Below are 20,734 nucleotides of genomic sequence, written 5' to 3'. Positions count from 1 at the left end.
AAGAAGACAACTGGAAGGATTTGTGAACACGGGTGTGTGTGTGTGTGTGTGTTCCTGGAGCGTGAACCCAGGGCCTTGTGCATGCTATGCAAGGACTCTACCAACGAGCTCCACCCCCAGCGCTTTTCACTTTGAGACAGGATCTTGCTAATTGCCCAGGCTGGCCCCAAACTTGCAATCCTCCTGCCTTGGCCTCCCAAAGACCTGATAGTAAGAATGTGCCATTACATTCGACTACAACATTAATGCTATATATTTTTAATTTAGAATTATATTCTGTACTAGACTTTTGGCTATGGAAGCTAAAATTTAGAACCTTGAGTGAAAGTGACCAAAAAAAAAAAAAAAGACATAAAATTACCTTTTAACAGTTAAAATTTATTTAACTGTGAAATAATAGATAATCACAGAGTAGGACTTCCTTTTCTTTACAAGGCATCTTGAAATGGTATTTTTGTAGCACCCTTGAAAGATTTATAATTAAATGTCAGTTTTTATGCCAACTGCTATAATTATTTATGGGTGCCAATGACTGTGGTTGATTCTGTAGCTACACATTGCTAAAATTAGGTTAGATTTCTGAATTTTAAAATAACTATTTAAAACTATTTGGCAAGGGAAAGAAGTGAGAAAATAGTGTGCTTTTCTGTACTGAGTGACGTAAAAAATGATTATTTCTAGCAAAAGGGACCTGAAAACATCTGTTACATTGTCCCTTAAAAAAAAGTTCATGCAATTTGACTATTTAGCAGATGCGATTTCCAAAAACAATCAAACAAACAAGTGTTCACAATTGAAGGGGTAGAGTCTATCTGCCATGACCCCAGTGGGCCAGCACTGGGTGGGTTTCATGCTGGCTTTGCTACGTGCGTGTAGGGAGCTGGGATGCTCCAGGTAGACAGCACTGCGCACCTTCCATGGCATCATGTCAGAAGGGTAGAAAGGAATCTTGTTTGGGGATTTGAGCATGATGTCTGGCTCGCCATCAAATAATTAGCCCTGGAGCCACGTCGTCAGTGCAACTTAAAATGTGTCAAGCTATTTGGCCGTGAACAAGGCTTAACTGTATTACCATTAAGTAATGACATCTTCAAAGTAGCCAGCGGTTCTTAAAGACTTCTAAGAGAAAAACAACTTTGAAAATCTGCTGAAATTTTTGGGCCTTTTCATCTTTCAGGAAATCTATAGATACCCATTTTCCTTCCAGATGGTCCTCGGGCCTTGGGCATTTTTAATAAAGCTATAATGTGCAACCTGTATTCAATTCCAAGCCAGCTGTATTTTGATTATTTCAAGAAATTCTTTTAAGTGTCAACAACTTAATTTTTGGGGGAGCTTCAATATGATACATTGCCTAGGTATGCAGATTAAACAACTTAATACATCTTAAAGTGCCCTGCACCAGGGCTGCATGCAGTAGGTCATTTTTATTGTTGAACATAATTGTCATGTTGGTACATGTGTTTGAATCTCCCTGGAGGACCATGTTCTTGAGAAGCTAGATGACAATCAGATTTCTTGGAACAGCTCAAAATCAGAATAGCAAAACTTAGTGGGGGGAAAAAAAAGAATTAGAGGACCAACTAGTTGGCCTAACTCATGGCTGTTGCATCTGTCTTCACTCCAGGTAAACAAGGCACCTGTTTATCTTCTTATTTATTCTACTTAATGTAACTCTTGTTGGAAAGATTTAGTGTGGCCTTTAAAATATCAAGGTTTTGACCCTTAAACTGATACATATGCATAAGATTACTCTAATGCAATTCCTATTGGCATGTTTGCTGAGCTAGTTTCTTCAAAAATTATTATCATGATTTAAAAGACACTTTTGATATCAATTTACTAATAAGTTAGACAAGCCCAGTATGCAAGGTTTAAAAAGTTTTTCTCTTAAGCCAAGCACAGTGGAACACTCCTGTAATCCCAGTGATTCCAGAGGCTAAGGCAGGGGAAGATCACAAGTTGAAAGTCAGCCTAAGCAACTTAACAAGACCCTCACCAGCTCAGCATGTCCCTGTCTTAAAATAAAAAATAAAAAAGGCTCAGGATATAATTCACTGGTAAGGTGCTCCTGGGTTCAATTCCCTGTACATCCCAAATTTCTTTTCTCAGACTTAAAAGTTATTTATCTTGCAGAGGATAAAGGTCTTTTCTCAAATGCTTTATATAGGCATCAGAGTTGAAGTCTTCACTTTCAGTCCGTTATGTTTTAAAACATTAATTCTTGGGCTGGGGAGATAGCTCATTTGGTAAAGTGCTTGCCTTACATGCAGAAGGCTCTAGGTTCAATCCCCAGCCCCACAAAATAATAATAATAACAATAATAATAATAATAATTCTTAAATAGGCATGGACTAACACACTGCTGTGTACCATGTGTTATTTACTGCCTTAATTTTCTTTTAAAATGGCCTCCATGCACAGCTAGGTGCACTCTTGTTGGCACAGAAACTAGGCAAAGATGGCTTCAGTTCTTCTGAGGTATGGGTGGGATTGCTTAACTTATCTAATGTAACAGAAAAGGAACATAAAATCTTAAACTCCACTTGGAACTTCAAGTCAGTAACATCGATTCATGAATATATGATATCTACCATCCAGAAAAACCACAGAAGGGCAGAGATTTATTTTAGGTATTTGTCCCAAGCAGTACCTATGTTCCAGTCCTATGAAATGGAGATTCTGAAATAGAAAAACACACACTCACACACACACACACACACACACACAAAAAAAAAAAAAAAAACATGTCAAGCTATCTGGACCTCCCTTCAGACAAATGGCAAGAAACTTTCCTCTGTCAATTCACATCCACAAAATGATTTTTGCTTCATCTTGAGTCTAGATTTCCAGGGTGTGTGTGTGTGTGTGTGTGTGTGTGTATCTGTCTGTCTCTCTCTCTCTCTCTTTCTCTTTGGTGGTGGTGGTAGGGTCGGGGAGTGTCTTGTAAACTCATTCCCACACAGGCCAGGCCACCCTGCTTACAGCCCTCAGAAACATCTTGCAAGAACCTATGTCACTGCCCCAGCTCTGGCTTCTCCCACTGTCCCCCACCCCCACCCCATCCCTGCAATCTGAAACATGATCCTTACTAATCCAAATCTGTAAATCTGTAACATCTTTTCAGGACCCCATCAAAATTTACCCTTGACCACATCTTCATTTTCGATATTCCAGAGGCCCACTGTTGAGTACTGCATAGGAGCTACTCTATTCACAGATGCTTTCCCTCCCATAGGCCCAGAAGCATGATCAAATTTGTTAACTTTGTTCTAATAATCTCCAGTTCTGATAGTCAATAAGTGTGTACCTAAAGCAAAATGGTAGAGCTATGCTTTGACACTTCACCTCCTGAAGCCAAAACTGTGCTTACTGTGGCACCTAGACACATGCAAATGTTTGTGAATGAGGCACAGCCTTCATACACAGCTAGGTGCACTCTGTGTTGGCACAGAAATTTCGTGCCCACTTCAGACATGGAAACCCCACAGCAAGCTGCATTGGACCAGCCAAGCCCCTGAGCAGCAGCAACACAAGGATACAGAAATGATCACTTTTATGTGGTGCCAGCCTTGCTTCTGATATGGAAGCATTCAGAAAATCACATACTCTAGGTTTGGAGAGGCATGTTATTCTTTTCTTGTAACAGATTGTAAGAGCCAGAAAGGATTTTTAAGATTATATCTCAGGCACAAGTTCTCCTCACTTGATAGTCAAGGACAGGTCCTGGGTTGGCTGAGTGACCTGGTGAGGAGTACAGAACCTGGGGCCTTCTCTTCGGCCCAGCCATCTTGCCCAGCCAATGCTCTTCTTCCTGCTATTGATGGTCTCTTAGGCTGCTGGCAAAATCAGCTCCCCTATTCCATCCAACTAAAAAGCTTCTGCACAGCAAAATAAACAATCAAGAGAATAAAGACATGACCCATGAAATGGGAGAAAATACTTTCAAACCATACACATGAGAAGGGGTTAAAATCTAACATATATAAGAAACCCAAGCAACTCAACAGCAGGAAAACAAATATCCAAATTGAAAAATGGGCAAAGTACTTGGACAGACATTTATCAAAAGAAGACATATAAATAGATAACAAGTATATGGGAAAAAATGCTCAACATCATTTGTCACCATGGAAACACAAGTTAAAATCACAGGGAGAAATCACTTTGCACCTGTTATAAAGACCTACTATCAAAAAGACAAAAAGTAAGAAATGTTTTTAGCAAAGGTTTGAAGAAAAGGATCCCTTATACACTATTGGTAGGAATATACATAATCACAACCATTATGGAAAAAAATATTCCAAATACAACCACTGTATGACCCAGCAATCCCACCACTGGGTATATATCCTTTCCCAAGGAAAGGAAATTGGTGTGGTGAAGAGATCGCTGCACTCCCATGACCACTGCAATGTTTTCACAATGCCCAAAATACAAAATCACTTAAGTGTCCATCAATGGATGTCTAAAGAAAACGTGGTATTCATGCACATTGGAAAATCATCGAAAAAATCATTTGAAAAGGAGAGCTGGGCCCAGCGACAGAGGCCCGTAATCCCAGCTACTTAGGAAGCTGAGGTAGGAGGATCACAAGTTCAAGGCCAGCCTCAGAAGCAACTTAGTGAGGCCATCTCAAAATAAAATTTAACAAGGGCTGGGGCTGGGCTTAGTGGTACAGTGTCCTGGATTCAGCCCCCAGAGAAGGAGAAGGGGTGGGGGGGATTCTGTCATCGCAGCAACATGTACCTGGAAGACGTTGTGCTAAATGAAATAAACCAAGCACAGAAAGACAAACGCCAGGGGACCTCATCTACCTGTGGAAACTAAAAAAGATGAAGTCATAGAATAAGAAAGGTGGAATAGTGTTTATCAGAGGCTAGGAGGAAGAGGAGAAAATTGAGGAAATATTGGTCAACTGATTAAAAAAACTTTAGTTAGAAGGAGTAAGATTAAGAAATCTCATACTAGACAAAGGTGCCAAAAACATACAGTGGAAAAAAGATAGCTTCTTCAACAAATGGTGCTGGGAGAACTGGATATCCATCTGCAGCAAAATGAAAATAAATCCCTTTATCTCACCAACCACAAAACCCAAAGTGGATCAAAGACCTAGGAATTCGTCCAGAGACCCTGCAACTAATAGAGGAAAAAGTAGGCCCAAATCTCCATCATGTCAGATTAGGCCCCAACTTCCTTAACCAAGACTCCTAAAGTGCAAGATATAAAATCAAGAATGAATAAATGGGATGGATTCAAACTAAAAAACTTCTTCTCAGTAAAACAAACAATCAATGAGGTGAACATACAGCCTACATTTGGGGAGCAAATTTTTGCTACACACACATCAGACACAACACCAATCTCCAGGATATATAAAGAACTCAAAAAACTTAACACACACACAAAAAAAATGCCTAATCAATAAATGGGCTAAAGAGCTAAAAAGACACTTCTACAAAGAAGATGTACATTCGATTAACAAATACATGAAAAAATGTTCAACATCTCTAGTAATTAGAGAAAATCAAAACTACTTTAAGATTTCATCTCATGCCAGTCATAATGGCAGTCATCAAGAATATAGACAATAATAAATGTTGGTGAGGATGTGGGGGAAAAGGCACACTTGGTACAACCAAGGCAAATTAGTACAACCAATCTGGAAAGCAGTATGGTGATTCCTTAGAAAATCTGGAAGGGAACCACCATTTGACCCAGCTCTCCCACTCCTCAGTCTATAAAAATCAGCATACTATAGTAACGCAACCACATTAATGTTCATAGCACCTCAACTCACAATAGCTAAACTGTGGAAGCAAATTAGATGCCCTTCAATAGATGAATAAAGAAATTGTGACATATATACACAATGAAATATTAGTCAGCATTAAAAGAGAATAAACTTATGGCATTTGTGGGTAAATGGATGGAGTTGAAGAATATCATGCTAAACAAAATAAGCCAAACACCAAAGGCTGAATGTTGTCTCTGATAAGTGGATGCTGGTCCATAACAGGGAGGGGGGAGGCACGGGAAAAATGGAGAAACTTTGATTGGGCAAAGGGGAGGGAGGGAGGGCAGGGAGGGGGCATGAGGGCAGGAAAAACGGTGTAATGAGATGGACATCATTACCCTAGATACATGTATGACTGCACATATGGTGGGATGCGCTACATCTTGTATAACCAGAAATGTAAAGTTGTGCTGCAGTTATGTAAAATGTATTCTGCTGTCATATATACCTAATTAAAATAAATAAATTATTTTTTAAAAAAGAAATCTATTGTACAGCAGGGTGACTACAATTAATAACAACATATGCTTGAAAACTGCTAGAAGAGTAGATTAAAATGTTTTTACCACACACACAAAGATAAATATGTGAGGTAATTCATAGGTTACTGAGTTTAATTCAGCCATTCTGCAATGCATACTTATATTAAAACAACATGTGGTACTTTGTAAATAAAAATCATTTTTATTTGTCAATGTAAATAATAGGTAAATTAAAAATATGTATTTTCCCCTTTTCAGAGACCATAGTGAAGTGGTGGGGGAAGAGAACAGGGGGCCAGCACATCAGGTGCTGGAGGGAGATACCTTAGGAATCAATGCATAGGAGCACAGGTACACACAGACACGCCAACACCTAAATACACCTGCTGTGTCCGCAGCATCAGACCCAGTCTGCCCAGAAGGCAGTGCCAGCCCCAAACCCCTGTAGTGGAGTGATGTCAGCCCCATATGACCATGGACAAGCTTCAAGCTACTTTTAACCCATTTTCCAAATGCTGAATATTTATTTATTTAAATTCTAGAAAATTTTAAAGATATTCTTTTTAGTTATCTGGAAAATCCATTTTACAAATAGATTTTCCAGATAAACTAAATACTAATAACTCCCTGATAAAACTGGATAGAGAATTTCATGGCGGGCTGGAAGGTGGGTTGGAGGAAGAGGAAAGAAGCAGAGATGGGCAAACCCATTAGAAAACAGTTCAGTGTGGCTGACCTTCACCCAGCTCTCCTCCAGGACTTACGTTTTCTTAATAGCTACTCCATTTCTCTACATTCTCCCAATTAGCCCCTCCCCACTCACACATATCTGACATTCATGCATACACACTTAGCCAAAGGCAGGGCCACCTCACCCTTTAGGCTCAGCCCAAGATCTCTCCCTTGAGTGCCTCCCTTGTCCGCTGAATCCCTCCAATTACATATTTTTAACAACACACCTCAAACTTAATTTCCACTCCCATACTAGTCTATCTTTGCAATGCACGTGAGAAATTTCTCCTCAATATTACAAGGAATCTCTGTAATCAAGAGACAGATCTTACACTGTGGGCTTTTCTTTCCTAATAACCACCCCAGTTAAGAACACAGAGATGGACAGATGTAGTATTTCTCCATTTATCATTTCCTCTAGATAGAAATAATCAGCTTTGAACATATCGATAATACCTATTAGTTGTTTCATTTTTTCTCTATAGTCAATGTGCCCTGCTTGGATTTTCTCCCAGAGAGGCAGACTAGTCTTGTTTGATTTCAAATCATTTACGGAGAAAAAAGATGCTGGAAATAGAAGGCAGACGTTCCAGGCAATTTTCAGTATGACTTTGAAACTGAATAAAATATTAAGATCTTGGGACCGTACTCCTATTACATAGCAATGCGTATTTGATGTTTCTTAATGTAAATTTTTTGAACTCTATTCAAGATGCTATGCTTACTATGCTCAACACTGCATGGTAATGACCACTTCAGGGTTTATTAAGAACTTTCATTTTCTTCCTACTTCAGCCTACTCAGCACTCATTAAAAACTTTCCCCCTGGGATATTCCACCTTGACAAAGAGGCCTTCAGTTGTAAACACGATGTGTTATGGGGTGGCAATGGTGTATCCACATGCCCTTTCCAAGTTTACCACCAACAAAGCTCAGGGATCAGAGAGGCACGGTGGTCTCATTATGTTTCCAAGCCTCCTAGGACCCAACCCCCGCCCTCTTTTTGCAAAGATTGTTGATGCAGACTAGATTATCTGCACTCTTAAGCATTGAAATAATGAGACCGAATGAATTTTGAAAGACAGGACTCAAACACAGTGAACTTAGACTTGAGGATGTGACTTCTTAGTAAAGAAACTGAAGGTAAATATTTGTGTTACACAAAAAAGAAGAGGAGGTCTATACACAGAGTTTTGAATCACACTGTTTTTTCAAAAATGTGCTATTTTTGTAACCCTTTACGTTTCCCCACCACTCTAATATTTGCAATTTATATCTAGGTTTTTCATCTACTCAAATACATTTCTCAGAGGGTAAGGTGTGCCTATGGACCATCTTGAAGATTGCTCCTAGCCAGGCTTGGTGGCATACTCCTGTAATCCTAGTGACTCAGGAGGCTCAAGCAGGAGGCTCTCAAGTTCACAGCCAGCCTCAGAAACTTAGCAAGGCCCTAAGCAACTTAATGAGACCCTATTTCTCAGGGGTAGGGTTGCCTACCTCACTGCATTCCCCTTTCCACCACATGGCACCCACACCCTCCTTTACAGGTGAACAGGTACAGGTGTCATGAAAAGCTATGCACCTGTTACTTTTCTGGAAATGCTTAACAAAACATCTACATAGGGAAATTCCTCTTCAGACAGCATGTTCTGCTATCATGTGAAATTCTGATATTATCTTAGAAGAAATACTAATTTCATTCAAGTTCCCTAATAAAAATTGGCTCTACTGATTTTCTGGGAGGGGTAGAGAGAAGGGCAGTGGGTGAGCAGCAAACACTGAAATTTGAAGCAGATTAACTCCGTGATAATCTGAATCTACTACCAAGCCTGACAGGTCCTTCCTGACTTTTTAAGGGCATGACTTCTTAATTTTGCAGGCACAGTCATTGTCTACCAAGCATCCCAGTGATCTGACAAGTATCTCTCTCTGCATTTTAATGCATCAGTCCTGTGAAACAAAAAGAAATATCATTCTACCTCATTTCCCAAAGTCTCTTTTCAGAGCCAAGTAGGAAGATGGGTCATGTTTCTATTTTTTCTCCCCCTATATTCTTCATTCTTATGTAGATGGCAAAGGAGTCCTAGAAGTCTGGCCAAGAGCCCAAGGTACACAGGTAGCTAGCTAGATGGTACATGTGTGTATAGTTGTGTGTGTGTATGTGTGTGTGTGTGTGTGTGTGTGTGTGTTAGTCAGATTTTGTGTTTCTATGATCAAAATACCCAACAAGAACAATTTAGAGGATAAAAAGTTTTATTTGGGGCTCATGGTTTCAGAGATCTCAGCCCACAGACAGCTGACTCCATTACTCTGGGCCCAAGGTAAGACAGAACATCATGGTGGAAGGGTGTGGTGGAGGGAAGCTGCTCACCTTATGGCAGTCAGGAAGCAGATGGGAGTAGGGCTGCAGGGAAGGTACACCCTCCTGGGGGGCACTGGGGTGCTAAGTACTTCCAGTGACCCATCTCCTCCAGCTATACTCCACCTGCCTGCTGTTACCACCCAGTTAGTCCATTCAAAGTAGGATGGCTTATTAGGTTATGGCTCTCACAATCCAATCATTTCACCTCTGAACAGTCCTGCATTAACACAGGTGCTCTAGGGGACACCTCATATCCAAACCATAACATTCTGTCCCAATCCCCTAAAAGCTCATGTCCATCTCACAATGCAAAAATGCATTGAGTTCATCTCCAATTGTCCCATGTCTTAACAGTTTCAGCACTGCCCAAAAGTCCAAGTCCAAAGTCTGCTTGGAGGCTCAAGGCAAATTCTTGGGTGTTAGCCCCTGTAAAAATCATAAGCAGGTTACCTATATCCAATATACAGTGGCACAGAGTAAACACTCCCATTCTAAAAGGGAGGAATGGGGCACAGAAAGAAGAGATGAGACCAACCAAGTTGAAATCCAGTTTGGCAAACAGCTCCCATAACTCCCCCACAACTACTCCTCATACAGCATCTGGGACACGTGGCCACACAATGTGCTTTCCAAAGGGTTTGAGCAGCCCAATCCCTTTTGCCTCCTGGTTCAGCCCACGTGACCTCTCTTTAGCCTGGCTCTTCCACAGCCAGCAGCTTTTCCCAGCAGCCAGTCCACGTGATGTCATCTCTTAATTCCTTGGGTCTCCATTCCAGCTTTGGCTTCCCCCTCAAAGCTTCATGAACTGCCCCTCCAGGGGCCACCCACAGGCATTCTGACCCTGCTATACCATACCTAACCTCCAAGGCCTTCCTTTAAAATCTCAGTGAAAACCTCCCTGCCCTGCTAACTCCAGCATCCTGCAGAGCCCTCACCACATGAATGAAGCCAAGGTCTGCTGCCAGTTCACACACTAGTTGGACCCCTGAAATCCTGGCTCCGTAGTCTCTGAGCAGCTGGGGTGCTCAACTTCCTAGATCCCCTTGTGCAAGCAAAGTGCTCCAATGATCTCTTCTCCGAGGAATTTTCTCCTTTAGACCCCTGGAACCTATAGTGGGTCTGATTTTGTGAATTCCTGAGATGCCCTCAGCCATCTTTCCCATGTCACTTGTTGGAAGTACTCAGCATCTCTGTCAAGAGTACACCTTCCTTGGCCCCAGTTCTACAAGCATTTTTCTGGTCAAACTAAGTCTTTATTATCTTTTAGCTGTTCTCTGTGCCCAATTTTCATAGTAAATATGGTGAAAAGCTGCAGCAATATACATGCCACTGACTGAATGCTGTGCTGCCTTGGAATTTCCTCTGCCAGATAAACTAGCCAACCATTTTTAAATTCAGCCTCACACAGTCTCAGAACTGGGCAAAATGTGGCCAAGTTCTTTCCAGACTATAACATGAGTGGCCTCTATTGGTCAAATCCCAATAGAATCCTTGTTTCCCTCTGAAACCTCACTAGTATCATCTTCTCTGCCATATTCTGGTCTTCTGAGCTCCCACCATAATTGCCCGTTAAGCTCTCTTTGCAACCTTTCAAAGATTTTTCCAGCTTGCATCTCTAAACTTTTCCAAAGTCCTCCCCCAAACCATTTCCAAAGGCTTCTGAACAACATGTTTCAGTTAGTCACAGCAATAACCCTACTTCTCAGTATAAATTTCTGTTTCAGTCAGCTTTTGCATCACTGTGGCCAAAATACCTGACAAGAATAACTTAGAAGAGGAACAGTTTATTTTGGCTCATGGTACCAGAGATCTCAGTCAATAGATGGCCAACCCCATTGCTCTAGGTCCAAGATGAGAGAGCATATCGTGTGTTTCTGTTTTCAAAGGGCCACTTCTGTTTCCATCTCAATTCCAGACACACCAAGGCCTCAGAAGTTACAAGGCACAGGAGAAAATAAAACTGTTTTGTTGGAGAAATAAAATAAATGACACTACTTTAAAAGTTACTTTTTTAGGCTGGGGTGTGGTTCAGTGATAGAGTGGTTGCCTATCATGCACAAAGCCCTGGGTTCCAACTCTCTCTCTGTCTCTCTCTCTCTAACACACACACACACACACACACACACACACACACACACACACACACACATCACTTTTCATGTACTTTTTAGTGTATCATATGTACATAGAAAAAAGTGAAGTACTGAAAAGAATACACAATTTAAAAATGAATCTTTTTACACATCAGATACCTAGCCCTCTTCCCAGAAAGAACTGCCTTCTTGAATATCATTCTGGAAGTTTTCATCTGTCTCTTTATTTTATACCAGTAGAGAAATAATGTACAGAATCTTAAGTGACAAATGGTATCACACTGGATGAGGGGCTGGAGAGGCCTTGATACCCTCACCCAGGGTGCACCCCACAGGCACCTGATGTGGCAAGGCCTCCAGCAGAGCTGCCAATCTGAAACCAGGACAGAGGTGTAGCCTCTGAGTACTTCCCAGGCACAGCTGGCTCAGGAAGTGGACAAGGGCCAGGCGAGTCAGTGGGAAGGATGGCCTCACTTCTTTGGGCCAGAAGAGGGACAGGGGCCTTAAGTAACCACCAAAGCCACCCCATTCTCCACTCCACCTGCCTCAGAAACATCTGCAATTTCCATGGAGTGAGAGCAAGACAACGCTCTGACCAAACAATGCTCGAGAGTAAATTCTTCGGTGTGAGTGATCCAAAATTTTCACAGAGCTCACCAAGAATGTGAGCTCCAGGAGGGTGGGGTGCTTTAGCTTCTTCAGTGCCATCTCTGAGGCCTGGACCCTGGTTGGGTTCTGTGGACACAGGAGCGTTGCCCAGAACCCTGCACTCAGAAGGACCTGGCACTTGGTTTAATGCTCCAGTGCCATTGTCTTGAAATTCCCATAAACTTTTTTTTTCCCCTCATAAACTTTGTTTTCATTTTATACTGGACACTGCAAATAATGAAGCCAGTCCTGCCTGTCCTGGGGCAGGTACCCAATTTGTGCAATATACAAATAAATAAATTAGTAAAAGTTGCCTAGAATATGGACCAACCTAGAGGCCAAATCTGGCCCTCCACTTGTTGTACATAAAGTTTTGTTAAAACCCAGCCTTACCCATTGCATCTTGTCCATGACTGCTTCATTCTACAGTAGAAGAGTTGAGTAGTAGTGACAGTGTGTAAGATCTACAAAGCCTAAAAAATTACCAACTGGCCATTTCCTGGGAAGGTTGCTTTCCCTTGCCTTAGAACTGTCTTTTAAATGTTTCTATCCAAATAACAGCATAAAAGGCAGGTAGGCTCAAGAGACCTGTAAGGTGACTTGAGAAGCCACCTGTAAGCAAACTACATCTTAGGTCTTTAAAGCATGTGTGTGAATTTTGCATCATGAACCCAAATATACTTGTGTTTTAACATAAAGATATTTTCTTTCAAATCTTGCCAAAGTTCCAAGGATAACTCTGGTTTATCCCTTGATATCCCCCTTCTATGAGGATGAGCACATAAAGGGAACAGGCACTCCAGTTTTCAAATCATGATCTTAGTTCCTCCTCTTTGATATATCCAGGGTAGAAGGAAGACTTTCAGCATGTAGGTGGCTACTGAACTTCCATGTGTACAATCATCTTACCAGTGCAGAAATCCAGGTAGAGAAGATGCAACAAAGTCAGTAAACTATAGAACACTAATGTCCTTATTCTTGACTGAATGTTCTTCAGGTCCATGCCTCATCACACTGGAAGAATAATGAGTGATCATTTTATTTTCCCCCAGGCTATTTTCAGAAACTATTTGGAGAGAGCAGGGTCAGACCCCAGCTCCACCTGTCAGCAAGTTCACAAACTTTGACGGAGATTTTTCAAAGGCCAGCTTCCTCATAATGGTCAAGGACATTCATTCAATTTCTAACTTGAATAATCAGTGGTACTCCGTGACTGTTGACACTGAATTCTAGCAGCCTCCCAAGACATACATTTCTCTAGAGAGTTGGGGTGCTGGCTAGAGAGAATTTTAGAGACATTATCTGTGTACATTCTTTGACATCACGGGATCAGGGGCTTCAAAGGAAGATTTTCTGGGTCAGTGGCTAATATACTTAAGGAAAAACTGAGAACTCCACCAGGAAAAGGTATCCAGAGAACAAGATATTCCAGAAAGAAAGATTCTATGAGAGAGGTAAGAACTGGCCCCGGGGAAGATATAGTGAAATCTCTGGTTTCTGGAAGGAATTCTGGTTGTAATAATAGGAAAATAAAATTGAAAAAATGATTCATGTCAAGAAGTGCTTACCTTGGGGGATTCTTAAAGGAGTTTTGTGTGGAGGCGGGGGGATGACCAATTATGTTTTAACTCATAATGAAAAACTTCATGGGACCCCCCCCAAAACAGGTATTGATGATTCAGTGCAGTATTCAGTGCACTAGCCCTAACTGTCTCCTGCCAGCTGTTGTTGGGAGGCCACGCACAAGAATGGAAGCAGTCGACAATATTCCCCCCCACACACACACACACACACCAAAGAATGGGCACCATGGGAACTCAGAAGTAACAGTCCTGACCAGGAGTCCATTCAAGTCTGATGGGGCTGGGAGACCTGTGGGTAGGGCCTGGTGTGGGAAACCCCCAGCACAACCAAACCCACAAAGGTCATTTCTCTCCCCGACTCCCAAGCCCTCTACCCCACCCCAACTGTTGGCCAGCAGCCCAGTCCAAGTCTCCCAGGAGGACATCATGCATGACTCTAATGGATTCCTTCGCCCTCAAACTGGAATTTAAACTGCCAAAATAACTACATACTTAATACAATTCATTTCAGCATCAAAGAAGTTGATTTACTGGGGGGGTTGGGGGGTGGCAGGGTCTCCTCCCTCACCCGCTGCAACTCCCTTGAACCTTTCCTAGTTGTATATACACAATGAGATTACAACTAGCAGGGCAAAGGTTTTTTTAATCTGATTTGGAAGAAGTGTGCGTTATATCCATTGTTATTTACTGTACTAGAAATATAAATTCTGGTAAAGAGATGGCTGCACAGTTCAGTTGGAAAGTTCTCTTTCTTTCAAGTCAAATTTAAAATCTAAAAATACTCAAATATTTTATTACAAGTCTATCTCACTTTATATAAATAGCACACATTCTGAGAACAGGATTTGCAACACACCAAAAAAAAGATGATTTTGTGTATTTCCAAAGGGGTCACCTTTGGGGTTTCTTTCAGTGGGTGAATCCCCTGCTATGCTCATCAGGAAGCTGAAAAAGTCACCTCAACTTTTCAGAAGTATGTGCACAGCATAAATCAAAGTCCACTTGCATTTTTACTAAAGGTGTCTCCAAAGCCTTTCAATCACCACCCTATCATTCTCCACAGCTATCTTCTTAAGGGAAAATCCTCCTTCATCCATCAACATTGTGGACCGTTCAATAGTAAAATTCTTATCAGTAAGATTTAAGCACACTGGGCTGAGAGCCTGAGGATTCCTGAAGCCCAAGAGGCCTAACATCCTTATCCAAGGTAGAGATTTCTAAAACAAAAGCAAGATAAAGTCCACAGTTGATTTAAACTCTATGATCCAGATGCAAACAGTACTGTGTCCCAACTAAAGGAGATATGAAACCAGGATTGCTGGTACATGGAATCAAGAACTGCTTTGTGTACAAGTACAAGGTGGCCTGCTGTAACCATCTTCCAGCTTCCTAGCAAAACAGCCAGGAAGTAGGAGTCAAGCAGGGAGACAGAGGGGCTGGCCGTCAATAAAGAGGGCTGAGCACTCAAGCTGCTGAGCACTAGGGAAGGATTCTTTCCCACCCATGACAGTAATGACATGAGAGTTAGTGGCTCTAAGCACATCTACTCATAGTTCCTGTACCAGATCCATGACAATAATTATGAAATGTCTTGGATACTCTTAAAAACTGAGAACCTCAAAGATGGTTCTGTGTGTGTAGGTTATATCCATTGCTATTTACTACATTAGAAATTAAGATAAATTAGGTATTTATTAATTCATTTAAAAATAATAATAGGGGCCAGGGTTGTGGCTTAGCATCAGAGCGCTCATCTAGCATGTGTGAGGCCCTGGGTTCGATCCTCAGCACCACACAAAAATAAATAAAATAAAGGTATTCTGTCCAAGTACACCTAAAAAATATTTTAAAAAATAAAAATAATATGTTAAATAAATAACATTTTTATAGCCAATAAAAATATTTTCCAGGAGCTGGGGTTGTGGCGCAGTGGCAGAGCACTTGCTGAGCACGTGTGAGGCACTGGATTCAATTCTCAGCACTAAAAATAAGTAAAGTAAAGGTCCATTGACAACTAAAAAATATTTTTTAAAAAATTTATTAAAAAATTCCAAAGTAAAAAAATAAAAATAAAAAAAAGAAACTTGTGAAATGAATGACATTTTTGTTTCATTTCTGTAAGGCTCCCTAATGCCTACCCTAAGAAAGACAGTAGGACTCTCCTACCTGCCTCTGTATTTAATTTTTTGTACTATTTCAGGTCACGTAGGCTCGAAACTTCACTGCAGTCTTGGAAGAATGAAAATAAAAAGTCAAATTAACATCTTAATATTATTATAAAATGGCTTTGAGTTTGCAGACCTCCAGAAAAAGTCTTGGGCACTTCTAGGGGTTCCCAGGCCACATTTTAGTACCCCTACCTTATCAGTTAGAAGCAACTGTTATCCCCATTGCACAAAGGAACAAACACAGAGAGAGATCAAAGAATTGTGTAAGGTCACACTGTAAGAACAGCTCAGAGCAGGTAACTGCAGAGCCTCATTTGGTCACTACCAGGATGCAATGAGACCCTATATGTAAGGGGCTGGACATTCCGCTTGGGGCTCAATAACAGTGTTTTCCATTGGGAAGGCCTGGTAGAAAAGATGGAGAAACTTCCCACTTTTTTGATCAACTCATCATATGACACCAGATAGAAAAAGTAAAACTCACACTAGGTATTGTCTAGAATTTGGGGTCCTTTCCTCACAGACCTGTTCCAACCTACAGGATGGAAACCATATTTAACTACTCAGAAACTCAGGGCCTGATTCCACCCTCCATTAAGCAAATGAGCTGGGCTCACAGTCACCTTGTTCCTTGGAAACTTGAGCAAGCCAAGACAGCTGTTTCATTATTTACAGTCTCCTTTTTATATCATGTTGTACTTACAAGAAACCCCCAACATGCAAAACTGGTGCCTTCAGTGTGTGCTACCAAGCCTCTCCTAGGAACAAGCATCTGATTTTTCCGTGGATGCTCAGCACTCCGTGGCTCTCCCTATCAATCAACTTGCTTAACACCATGGCCATCTACTCCTACCTATAATGGGCCAGTTGAGTCCACAGCGGGCCTGCAGGCGAATTCTCTTCCACAGATTTGGGAAGTGAGTTCACTTGGGGAAGGGAGACTTCTCAGTTTAGACCCCTGCACTCTCAACATACTGTCCCTAACAGAAGGCAGAAGCAAGAGAAGCTCTTGTTATTTCTCCAAAGTGCAGGACACCATAACCCTCACAGCATTGTACCACGTTTCCCAGCTTCCACGTTGCCTCTCCCCAACACACACACACACACACACACACACACGTCCATTCTTCACCAATGGCCCAAAAGATACAAGCATAAAGTGAATAAGATCACTTTTCTTGCTAAAATGCTCCCAAAGTTTCCCTACTCAGTTGCAACAAAAGCCAAAACTTAACTTTGGTTTATAAAGACCCGCCTCTTCTGGCCCTGCCCACTTCTGCAACAAGCGAGGATTGAGGTCGCGAATCATTCTACCTGCAGCGCCCCTCCAGGACCTCAGAGGCCCAAATGTCACCACCTCCTTTGCCGAATCAAAAGTTGCGTCTCCACCCGGTAGTGCTCCCGACTTCTGGGCACTCCTTAGTCTCGGAAGTTATCTTTATTTTGCGTGTTTATTACACGGCTCCTTCCCTTCGTATCCTCCTCCTAGAAAATAAGCTCCCTAAAAGCTGGAGATCCACCTGGTCCCCCGCGACATCCCCAGCGCTTGGCACGGTGCCGGCTTACACTAAGCGCTCAGCAAAAGTGAATCCAATGAATGAAGCTGCGGAGCGCGGTTGCAGCGGGGATCATGGACAGGGGTCCCAGGCGCGTCCTCATTGCCCGGGACAGTAGTGCCGAGGCTCGAGCTGCTAGGAGACCCGGACTCTGCTGGGCCTCCACCCCCTTTCGGAAAACGCTCGCCGGGCCCTGGAGCCGCAGGTGCCTCCCGGGAGCGCGCACGCCCCGGGTCAGCGCCGCAGCGCGGCGCACTGGCACTCACCATGGTGACCCGGCCGCCACCGCCCCTGTCCCGAAAGCACCGAGCGCGAAGGACCCGAGGGCTGAAGCCGAGCGCAGGAGCCCGCGCGGCTGACAGGTGAGGCGCCCTCCTCAGACCATGGCTGCTTCCCACAATGCCCTTGAACAGAAAGTTTGCAGACTCCTCCCCGCGCGGCCGCCCTCCTCCCCTCCCGCTCCTCCCATTCTTCTTCCTCGTCGTCTCCTCCCCCATCCCTTCATCCTCTTCCTCTTCCCCTTCCTTCTCTTCGTGCTCCTCCTTTTTCTCTCCTTCCTTTCTGCCTCCCCCTCCTCTCCACTTTCCCTTTCTCTTGCCCCGCCCCCGTCACAACTTTCCCCGCCCTGCGCCGCAGGTGCACATGCACCTGCGCGCGCGCCAGTTACCGCCGAGAGCCCTCAGCCCCGGGACGCCAAGGCCGCGAGCGCGCACAACCCCACCTGTAGCTCCCTGCGCCAGGAGCTCGAGGCTGGGGGATCTGCTTTCTTGACTGCCGGGCAAAAGTGCCCTCGGTTCACTGGGCAGGTGTTTATCCGACCCGGCAAAACTGTTTTCCGATACACCTGCGGAAGGTGTGCAAGATCGTCTTGTTCTACAACGTGTAGGAAGGGAACGGTTGGCAGATCCAGGAGCAGTAGCGATTGTTACCCCCGCCCCCACCCCGTTCCCCTGTTATTTTTTAGCATAAACTTGCAATCCAAGAACTTGTTCCTTGGAACAAGACCATTTCAAGCAGGTCCCCTTTAAAAAGTTGTCTGTTGTGTTGTTGAAGGTTGGTTTTCTAATTTCTTTCCACTTCTTTATTTTTCTTAACTCTAGGATTTTTATCTGGGACCTCAGGAATCTCCTCGCCCACGGGTTGTAAGCAGAGCTAAGGGTGCGTATTTATGTTCTTTGGGGGAAAGAGAGTAGTGTGTGTGTTTACTCAAATTCCTAAAGAAATATGCGACCCTAAAAAGGTTAAGATCCATGTGTGATCTCTGGATCTCCAAACCTGTGGAAGCCCTTCTCAGTTATCTATCAAGTACTTTCCACAGATGTGGACCCGGCTCAGGTGGCCTGGAGGCAAGGGAGAGGTCCTTCTGTTTAAGCATTAGTGAGGTGCCCTGTATTCATGCGCATGTACTAGGTGCAGGTGGCAGGCCTAGGAGGAGCACCCCGGGGATTCAGCTGGGAGCACGCAGCAGATAGTACTCCTCCTGGAGCTTGGTCTCTTGTGGGACAACACATAATAAATACGTGAATAAAGTATAATAAAGTATGACAAAGTAAAATGAGTGTTAAGATATTGTTGCTGGGCTAGGCACAAGGAAGTCACAGTAATTTAGCTGGGCAGTTGGGGAAGGCAAAGGCTGCCCACTTGAGGAGGTGATACAAGACCAGTTCTCTGAGAAAGAAGAAAACAACAAAAACAACAACGACAACAACAACAAAACACGAGGCTGTCCTTCTGGGGTGTGTGTGTGGGGGGGGGGGGGGTACTCAAAGAAATCCTTTGTGGCCAGAGTTAATGGCAGAAGATGTGATTAGTGGGCAGTAGCCTTGAGCAATGGATTTCCTCTACAGAAGATAAAACAACTGTGTTAAACACACCCAGGAGAGAAACAGGCCCCCCAAAGAGCCTACTCCAGATGCCTGATTGGCACTTTCTGTACACTCTGACAACCCTTTCCAGCCTGGGGTGGTGGTACCTGTAAGGGCATTGGAAGAGGATTGTTTAACAGCAATTAAATCCCAGGCTATGGGATGGCTTTACCTGGTAAAAGAGTAGGAAACTTCTTCTCAGAGGTACTTTCCAATTCCTCATGCTTCCCAGGGTGCAGCCTTCCCTGCCTCAGGCCTTTACCTAGCTAGTCTAACTTCTGTGCCTCTCTGCTTTCCCTGACCTTCAGCACAGAGCCCAGCTCTGCCTCTCACCTTGAAGAGCCTATGGAAAACATCAGAGCCTTCTTCTTGGAGAGTTCTACTGCTCATGGGAAAGAGATGGGATTATAAACGATGAGTTTTAAAGCTGAAGAGAGCTCAGTGTTCTTGCCATGACTGTTCAGCCAAAACTTAAACCAACCAGGCATGGTAGCACACACTGTAATCCCAGCATCCTAGCGATTTGGGAAGCTGAAGCAGGAGGATCGCAAGTTCAAAGTCAGTCTCGGCAACTTAGTAAGACCCTGTGTCAAAATGAAAAAAAAAAAAAAAAAGAAAAAGGGCTGGGCATGTGGCTCATTGATTAAGAGTCCTGGGTTCAACAATCCCTGGTACCAAAAAACAAACAAAACCCAAACTTCAAGCAGGAGAAATTTCTTTACCATTTGGCCCATGTTGGAGAGGGTGAGATTAGAGAAGGAGCTATTAGCATCCTTTGTCTTCCCTCTTGACCTTGCTAAAATGGGTAGAAGACACTCCCCTGGTTTAGCATTCTTCCACATTCTCACACCACACCCAAAGCCATTCTAAGAGAGAGACCTATAGTGGGCTGGACACTTCACATAACTTAAGTTATCTTATCTGCCATCAAGAAAAGCCCTAAGAGGTACTGTACTCCTTGTACAGATGACAGCCTGAGGCTCAGAGGTGGAGAGGCCAGAGCCAGCTCAGACAGCTGATAAGAGGCGGAGATAGGCCTGAAATCAAAGACCTTCTACCCAAACTGGTTCCCCCAGGAGCCCGCCCCGTTAGACCCACTCAGGACACAGCAGGGGGAGTTAAGTAGTGTGTATTTGGATGCCTGCATTCTCAGCAGAATTACTTGCATATTTTAGTTTGCCTTCCCTATCCCATCTTCTCTCCTTTTGGAGCTCCTGCCTCCATGTCAGGTCCACTAACATGCAGACCAACCTCAGGGATGGCCCAAAGGAGGCCCGGTAGCTCAGGATGTTCCAGTGCAGAGAGGAGTACCCTGCCAGATCCCTAAGGAGCTTTGAGATTCAGAACCTACTGGACTACCAGAAGCCAGTACACATCACGGTGTGTCTCAACCACTGTTGTTTCTGAGCAGGTCCTGTGATTAGGTGGTATGATGTACTCACAGTATA

The 20,734-nt window shown here is 43.3% G+C and overlaps 1 protein-coding gene across 1 annotated transcript in view; it reads right to left on the bottom strand.

Moving 5' to 3' along the window:
* Nucleotides 1-17,782, bottom strand: part of Ap1s3 (adaptor related protein complex 1 subunit sigma 3) — a 51,201-nt gene extending 33,419 nt beyond the window's left edge. The window contains exon 1 of the mRNA XM_076866412.2: nucleotides 17,688-17,782. Coding sequence (XP_076722527.1) covers nucleotides 17,688-17,690 — 3 coding nt within the window. The 5' untranslated portion in view covers nucleotides 17,691-17,782. The remainder of the gene's footprint in view (nucleotides 1-17,687) is intronic.
* Nucleotides 17,783-20,734: the final 2,952 nt, after the last annotated feature.

Source organism: Callospermophilus lateralis, chromosome 9 (assembly GCF_048772815.1).
Source record: "Callospermophilus lateralis isolate mCalLat2 chromosome 9, mCalLat2.hap1, whole genome shotgun sequence".
NCBI classification, from domain to species: domain Eukaryota; kingdom Metazoa; phylum Chordata; class Mammalia; order Rodentia; family Sciuridae; genus Callospermophilus; species Callospermophilus lateralis.
This window is presented reverse-complemented; position numbering and strand designations above follow the sequence as displayed.